The 8,815-nt window shown below is 39.4% G+C and overlaps 1 protein-coding gene across 1 annotated transcript; it reads right to left on the minus strand.

The window, feature by feature from the left end:
- Positions 1 to 103: 103 nt before the first annotated feature.
- On the minus strand, positions 104 to 7,233 carry LOC311504571 (glucagon receptor-like; the record flags this gene model as incomplete). Its single annotated transcript, XM_084567750.1, has 13 exons — positions 104 to 1,476; positions 1,732 to 1,773; positions 1,873 to 2,011; positions 2,157 to 2,248; positions 2,387 to 2,456; positions 2,556 to 2,616; positions 2,807 to 2,966; positions 3,088 to 3,244; positions 3,566 to 3,672; positions 5,596 to 5,717; positions 6,705 to 6,815; positions 6,966 to 7,068; positions 7,174 to 7,233. 13 exons carry the CDS (start codon positions 7,231 to 7,233, stop codon positions 1,405 to 1,407), a joined length of 1,296 nt encoding a protein of 431 aa, XP_084423876.1. The 3' UTR covers positions 104 to 1,404.
- Positions 7,234 to 8,815: the final 1,582 nt, after the last annotated feature.

Here is an 8,815-nt window from a genome sequence, read left to right on the forward strand (position 1 = left end):
TGGGTAATGAAGTTCACATAGTACAAGACGTATAGTTTGGACACATCATTTTATTCAATGTTTTCTTATTATTATTATTTTTAATGCTGAAGACAAACCAGAATATGGTTTCTAATTTATATTTCACAGTCTTCAATGTAGTCACCGTTTGCTTTGCTTTGATGAAAGCTTTGTTCACACTTGTTCTTTTCTCAGTCAGCTTCATGAGGTAATCACCTATAGTGGCTTTCCATTAACAGATGTGCCTTTTCAAGAGTAAATTTGTGGAAAAATTTTCCTTGCTTATTAATATGTTTAATGCCATCAGTTGTGTAGTATACAGTATACAGTTGAAACTAGAAGTTTACACTGTATAAAAAGACACATAACCTTTCTGTTCTCACTGTGTGACATTAAATTAGATGACACTTTTTCTGTTTTAGGTCAGTTAGTATTTCTGTTAGCCAAAAACCAGAGTAATGAGAGACAGAATCTTTTATTACTTTCATCAAAGCCAGACGTTTACATACATTTCCTTAGCATTTAGTTGCAGAGCTTCTCAGGTGTGTAGGCCATCTTGCTTTCACACGCCTTGTCAGATCTGTATATTCAAGCTTGAAAGCGTCCCCTTTTTATCGTCCAAATGTAAGGGTGGTCATTATGGTAATGGTGGTCATCTTAGTGTAAACTTGTCACTTTGAAGGAAGTAATAAAAACAAATCTCCAAAAATTCTCTCTCTCATTATTCTGGCATTTAGCAAACAGAAATTATATTGGTAATCCTAAATGGCGTAAACCAGAAAAGTTTAATCTGATTTAATGTCAGGGAGAAAAAAATGGCAATGTGTCATTTTATACACTTGTATGTATGTAAACTTGTAGTTTCAAATAACCTTGAGGTTCTGTTTATGAACTGTTTTGTCAGTCTATTCATATTCTTGCACAGTCAAAAACTAATTAAATGAGTCAATGTAAAAAGTACACGTTTGTATTATTTAATTAAAGATACCCGACATCTCAAGTAACAAGTTATTCACACACTTTGCAATTCTACACATAATCTTGCAATGTACAGCAGCTACAAGACTGTATTCAGTCGGAATCTGTATTTACAACATGTGGGAGTAGCTCCACAGGGTCTTTAAGATGAACGAGGAAGGACACCTGCATTGCCACAGATGATTGTCCATTCTTGTCCAGATTCCCAGCCTGCAGGATCTTGTCTCTATTTACTACCAATGGAGAATGCAGCAGAGACACATCAGGCTTGGGAGAAGTTGGCAAAACCTGACGTCTAAAAATCTGCGAACTGTCAGGAGTGGGTGAACCATCAGGCATTGGCCTGGTAGCCGAGACAGAGGATCTGTTGCCCTCCGGTACTGTGGCAATGGAGAAAGTGTCTGTTCGTAAGTCCAGCACAGCTAGTCACTGTCCACAGCATACAATTTCTGTCTCCGTCCTCCAGCTGCGCAACTTCCTCTTCAGCTCAGTCTGCACCTGCACTCAAAGTGGAGATGTGTCATTCTGAATTCAATTTCCAGTCTCATTCTATTTCTAATGCATTCTTACATGACCTGCAGCAAGTCCAATCCTCACAACTCCAAATGGGCTGCTTATTTGACTAATATAATAATTATATGATCCAAGACATGTACACTTGTGTCTCAGTTGCCAAACACAGTGCCTCACATATATGGGTTATAGTTAGTATCTTCTATAAATGAAAGGAGAATATGAGAGAAGACAACAAACCTCTTTATTGGCATAGCAGTAGATCACAGCCACCAAAAAGCCCTGCAGAAAAAAGGTACTTTAATCGAGGTGTTCTGCATTTGCTGCACAGTACTGCATATTGATTGCTACATTCAAGGAACAGCAAGCTGTTTAACTTACCTGAAACGAACTGATAAAAAGGGTGAAAAACACTTTAATGTAGCGCAGAACACCTGTTGTCTGCTCATCTGTGGCGAAGACGAAAATAACCTCGTGTATCCCAAACAGAGGAATTAGGGTGAGAGTGGCCTTGGCAAGCCTTAAAAAGGACAAATCAAACAGCATAGCTATTTGTCATGACATCATGTGCATTGTTTTTTGTCAACATTTCATTCATCCTCCTGCCAAAATCCATCACTTCAGATCGAATCTATTGTCACTGAAAATAGGCTGAGACTACTTGCCGAAGTTTGTAATCAGGGTATCGGTTCTGGTTGCTGGCTCGCAATTTGGAAAATATGACTTTCAGGATCTTCATGAAAATCAGAAAGTTGATCTGTTGATAAGAAATTCCTGACATGAATTTTTGTTCACAAAATAAATATCCCAAGCATGTTGCTTAAATGTCAGATGATGACAAATGCGAGGTAGGCAAACAGAAACTGAGAAGACTATTTGTATAAGTAATGCTTACTAGTGAAGCAAAAAGAACAGGGAATCGAATGATCCACCAGTAGTTCATGTTCTCATTGACAGCCCAACACCTGAGAGGAAAAGGAGCGTGTTACTAACATGTAATACTCTCTAATATGTGGTGCAGGTGTGTAGACATAGAGAGCTGTATAGCATGCATAAACACTTACTCTTTGTTTTCTTTCAGTATCTTAACCACTACCCAGGGAACCACAAATAATATTGGTGTTCCTAAGGTAAAATCAAAAATTGCAAGGTTCAGTGTTGCAGTGTTTTCTCTATGGCATGAAGCTCTTTGAAGTAAAACAGAATTATATTTTGAAGGATAGCAAAGCGGGTCTTCCCCCACAATTTTAGGCAATAATCCACACAAGTGCGGCTTAGATGTATATTTAAACGGACACAAAGAGATGAAACATACCCCAGCCAAGGCAGATGTAAGGTAGGTATTTGTTGTTGTCAATGAACACTGACGCAATGAGCACTGAGTACAAATAAATTGCCTCTCCAAAGAACCAGTAATGATTGGCCAGGACACAGTATTGCATTATCACCTGCGCTACCCTGCAGCCAATGGCAGCCTACAAGAAACATAACAAAAATGATGGATGTGTTAGCTGGAAATACACACTAAGCATATTTAGTGATGTTATACATCCAATAACAACAGTAAACCATCAGCAGTACATTCATCAGACCCACCTCATGACTGAGCATCTCACTGACATCGGCTGGTTTCAAGATTTCTCTTCCCCAGTGGCGATCCAGCATTGTGTCCTTAACAATGACAGCTATAGCTCGCAGGATGAAGGACAGGAAAAGGTTAGCGTGAATGTAGTTTCTGGTGCAGCGCAGTTTCCTGTTGGGGGACATAAAAATAACAACATTTGAATTTCGAGTGATATTTTTTTGTGTGTGGTTTTCTCATTTCTAGCAGACCCACGCAATTTGTCTTTCTCAGCTGCATCTATGAATGCTGAAGATCTTGACAATGCTGAAGATCATTGTGTGTTATGAATAGAAATTGCACATTTCTCTGGTGACCTATTGGCAGTTGTAGCATTTATGAGAGGGGAAAGGACCCTGGTGTATCCTTGGACGCGTGACGTGAGGTATGTTTGACAGATTGGCGACTAATACAACGAAATACCAAACACGGCACATCTGGATGACAGCTTACCTAAAGCTCATAAGAATTATAAGAGCCATTATGAGCGTGGACAGGGACAAGGAGTAGCCGACAGTGTACAACATCCTGAAGCTCACCATCAATTGTTTGACCCACAGCTGTAATGACAAATCCACACTAGTCATTTTTATGAGTCGCATTTCATAAAGCATCACTGAATGTTACATTTGCAAATAACTGTTTCTGTCAGATGATGTCTTTTCACTGCATCACATACTCTTATTCACATAATGTCATAAAAACCTTTTCATTACAGGTACATTATAAGTAGCAAAGTGTTCCCCATTTAGTGTATTTCTATAATGGGTGCATGAAGTTTCGTACTTAGATTAAACACGTGCACGTGAACATAGAAAAAAATTGTTCATGGGAGTGAGTAACAATGACACAAAGCTGTTAGGTAACACAATAACGATAATCAACACTCATTCATTTTTTTCCCCAGATGAATTATCGAAAAACTGGGGCGCCACCACAATGGTTGTTAGCACTGATGCCTCAAAGCAAGAAGGTTCTGGGGTCGAATCCAGGTCAACTGGTGCTTTTCTGTGTGGAGTTTGCATGTTCTCCCTGTGTCTGTGTGGGTTCTCTCCGGGTACTCCGGCTTCCTCCCACTGTCCAAAGACGTGCTCATTAGGTTAATGGTGATTCTAAATCGGCCGTAGGTGTGCATGTGAGTGTGAATGGTTGTCTGTCTCTCTGTGTTAGCCCTGCGATAGACTGCGGACCTGAGGTTACAGAAGATGAATGAATGAATGAATGAATGAATTATCAAAAAATATTGCTCCCTCACCAAAGCTATTAAAAATTTTATGTCACAAAGAAGCTTGGAGGCCTGTCAAACGTGATGCTTTAGGCTTGCATGTGGCTATAGTGAGAGACATGCTGAGCATTTAATGAGTGCGCAGAGTGCAACACACTTAAAACAACAGGATGATGACTGCAGGTCTGATTTTTTTTGGCCTCTAGCAGCTCCAGAGGAAAACGGCTGGCTCTTTTGCTGCCTCATGCTTCACTACTTTCACCAGCAAGTGGCTACAGAAACAACGGTATGTGCGTCAGAAATTCAATAAAAAAAAAAAAAGTAAAGAAAAACTGGGTTGAAAACTGAGTTGAAGAAACATAAAGAACTTTCATGGAGCTATGGGGAAAGGTAAAGCTGCGTAATAATCAGAACAGGGTATAACAAACATAGATTCATTTAGACTTTATTCTGAAATGGCTGTGAGTGTTATTGAAACTTCATCATTACTGTAAAGACTAGACTCCTACAAAGGGGAGTCATGTTAGGTACATCATGCCCCTTATGGTTTCAACTATGAATCATTACTCTCACCTGCCCTAAGAGATTTAAATAGTTGTCTAACGTATCTTTCAAACTTTTCAGGAAATAAATCTGTGCCTTCTCCATTATATACAGTGCGGGGCCTTTAAATAGGGCTGTGTTTAGCATGTTCACGAAAAAGGTCCATATAAACAGCTTCCTCTAGTGGTATTCACAACCTCTTTGTAATATGTCAGAAGAAATAGCTGATGTTTCCTTAATTCCTCATCCTTTCATTGCGCCTTTGAGTTTCCTACATCAAGTTACCTCCATGGTTTCCAGACGCAAGAGTTGACTAGCAGTGGTGTTCTCACAACTCACCATCATGACCATTGTGTTTTACATACATGTCTTTACATGTTGTAACCATAACTCAGAAACCTTATCTAAAAGCCCCACTTACAAGATTGTGAGGTCTGTTCATACGGGGTTTACTTGTGAGCTGGACACCATTCAAAGGCAGCATTAGCATTTTTTCTCATACAGTGTACTCTATATCTTATTTACTTACTTCAGACTGTGTTATTTCACATTGGATGTGTACAAGATAACTGGGGTCTGATAAGAAATAACCCCCATTTCAGCAGTGCAGTGAAGGCCACACAGCATAAATTATTTTCCTCCTCATAACATATGATTTCACTACAAGAAGTTGGAACAGCCACAATAAATGTACCCGTCAAGATGGAGACAATACCTCCTGCGATGCAACCTCTTTTTCCTCTTCACACTCGGTCATGTCCCTCCACACTTCCCCTCTGTTGTCCCTCGCCCACAGGCCGTCAGACCCACAACGCCTACGCACCACACCCTGAGACACTGGATGACAGACAGTCAGTCCTTCAGTCATTACGTGTGTATTCCTGGCTAAGGTCTCAGGTGGTGGAAGCATGTGCTGGGCAGATGGTAGGGATAGGTTATCTTTCCAACAGAAATGGCCTACATGCAGATAGGCACACTGAACATAGGTGCACACGTGCAAAATAATACACAACATTTTATAAATGCCTTTGAGTTGTACCCCATAATGTAATCTAAATGACGTGTTATGAGACTCCTATTCTAATAAGAATTGAGTTTGGCTGGCTACGCCAAGCATTACTACTCTTGTGTCTGTCTGAGTGCATGGCACAAAAACAGCAAAAAGGGCATTTAATTTGTTTTAGTTTTATTTTGTCTGGCTTCATTTAGTAACATATAATGTGCTCATCTGTGTTTTAGGGGAGCTGAAATGAGGACGATACTGTCTTCCAATGCGAAGTATTTACCATATTCACGAGAACAGACTAAAAGTGACCTTAACTGGAAAACTTTGGAAAGGTTTTTATTTTTAATTTTGGTCTGAGGAAAATATTGATTCTCAATGTTTATTTCCAACAGCCCAGTCCTTGTATTATGTGTTTGCATTTCTTACAAGTTGCTCGGTTGCTAGCTTACTATAACGTTAGCCCCGACAGTTGCAGAGCAGGGGCGTCCTTACTGCCAGTGTTACTAATTTCACGCCAAACTTTTTGTAAAAGCAACTTCCCTTGACGTAAACACGAACCCACGACTTCCATTTAAAGGCAGCAGTCGTCGGGCTAGCACCTCCCTCCTGTATCTGGCCTTTGTGCTAAGCTAAGCTAAAGCAGCCCAAATAGACTCTCTGTTTTAGCAATGAGGATTAAAGTGTGGAAAACTTGAAAACTTCAACATCCTAAACAATTTCTTACTTACTGTAATAGTATCACTTGAGATACAGATTATAAAAATATAGGCAATGGACAGAAACACAATAGTATTTCAGTTTGGTGTTGTAGTTGTTACCTTTGTCATACCAGGGCAGGTAGTAAGGGCATGAGATGTTGACAATGAAGCCAGCAGGGCTATCTGGCCAACAGGCATATCGGTCAAAGGTCTTGTTACAGAACAAACCCACTAAAAAAATACACAAAGAGAAACTTTAGCCACGAATGACAATTGCTGCTGCAGGTTTAAATGGTTTAACATTTTCTTTGTTCGTCTTCCATTACCATGCCATAGGCCCTTTATAATTGTGACTTCCAAATTAATTAAGGTTTTCCATACCTTGAGGCAGCGGCTCGTTTTCTATCATTTTGGAACAGTCTTCTTTATACTGGACCCACTTCCGATAAGTCTCCTCTAAGACTTTCCCACTGACCACCTCAAACTGTAATATGGAGAAACATACTTCAGAAAAACATTAAATCACTTCATGTGTAAAAGTTTTACTGAGTCTTCTTGGAAGATCAAAAACGAATTTATGCAAACTAACCTTTGGCAGTTTGAGAAACAGCAGGCAAATCAAAGCTATTGCGTCCAGTGCCCTGCCCATAACTGCAGACTTGTTTTTCCTTATCTGAAAGACCTGTGAGGAGGAAGCAGAACAGAACAAATGTGACTGCTTAAATGTTTTGTTACAAGTTCAGCAATTAACTGAGTTCAGTAACACTGGGTAAATACATACTGTAGTTCAGTGACAATCTGATTGACCTGTATTGTTCGTAAAATGTAAAAATTAAAAAGATTTCCAAGAATTTTACAATTTGAGCCATTAAAGCTATGAAAGCCTTGAAACTACAATGATTATAGACATTATTTCCTTCTACTCCAACCCTAGAAAAAGGCTTTTAAAGCCTGCTACCCTTCAGTGATGTTCAGATGAATGAAATGGAAAAGTTAAAACCCAAAATTAAAGCAAACTAAATCTGCCATTATACTTGGACATTTTCAAGACAATAGATTGATTCTGTTATTTTTATTTTTTTCAGTTAAGAATTGAGTCATTTTAGCTGTTCTCTAATAGCAAGCAACTTGAAAGCCCTTTTATTTATTTATTTTTTTATTTTTTTATCTGCCCCTATCTTACTTCCCCTTTCCCTTACTGAAACCCTCCTCATTACACACATGCAAACAAACATATTCATAACCTTCTGGTAAAATGCTTTCATCTTGCATTTCATTAATGTGTAGATTATTTTTGAGAGAAAGACTGACAGATTTTTTCAATTATGTAATTTAATAGTAGAGGGATGGCACAAAATCACTGAAGTCAAAGGATGTTTGACACCAAAGTTATTTTTTCAGAAGCCAGCACAAAACTCCAAATGATATCAAACTAAATCTACCATTATACTTGGACATCTAGACACTTCCAGACATTGGTGAAAAGGTGATTCCACACAATGCATACTATTCAGACTATTTCAGATATTCTTAAGATTTTATTAAAACAGTCTTCTGTGTTTTTTGCTTGGATTAACATTAAGACTGTAATATATTTCTGAGGATAGCCAGTAGCCAGAGAAAAATAGCATGTGCATAATAATTTGGAAGAAGGATGGTTAGCACTGATGCCTCAGCTGGGATAGGCTCCAGACCCCCCCCCCCCCCCCCCCCGACCCTTCCCAGGACAAGCGGTTACAGAAAATGAATGAATGAATGAATTAATGAATGAGTGGTGGTGCTGTGCCACACCCCACAGGTTGAGCTAAGGCCCTGTTGCAGCATAAACCGCATTTATTCGCAAAGCGGCCTCCCCACCTTATGTGGGGGTGCCACCTCAGGCTCAGCGCAGCCTGCCACTGTGTAGCAATAGACTGCCAAAACACTGAATTGATTTGTCTCCCCTGCTAGGTGGTTATTTGACATTCACAGCCTGTGGCAGCTTGTAGAATGACACCTTATTTGTTCTTAATAGTTCGAGAAACATGTCATGTGGAGTTTTGGCAACTGTGACAAGAAGCATAATGTCACCCATAGATTACATGACTATTGAAATCATTATTTGAAGCCAGCAGTGTGTTTAAGTATTTGCTCTACACAACGTCCACGTATCCTGTCTTCCAGTCTTAGCCCACTTAACTCCACATAGGTTTATCTTCACCTGTTCAGCCACTAAAAAACAAAACAATCAG

Source organism: Chelon labrosus (assembly GCF_963514085.1).
Source record: "Chelon labrosus genome assembly, chromosome: 19".
NCBI lineage: Eukaryota > Metazoa > Chordata > Actinopteri > Mugiliformes > Mugilidae > Chelon > Chelon labrosus.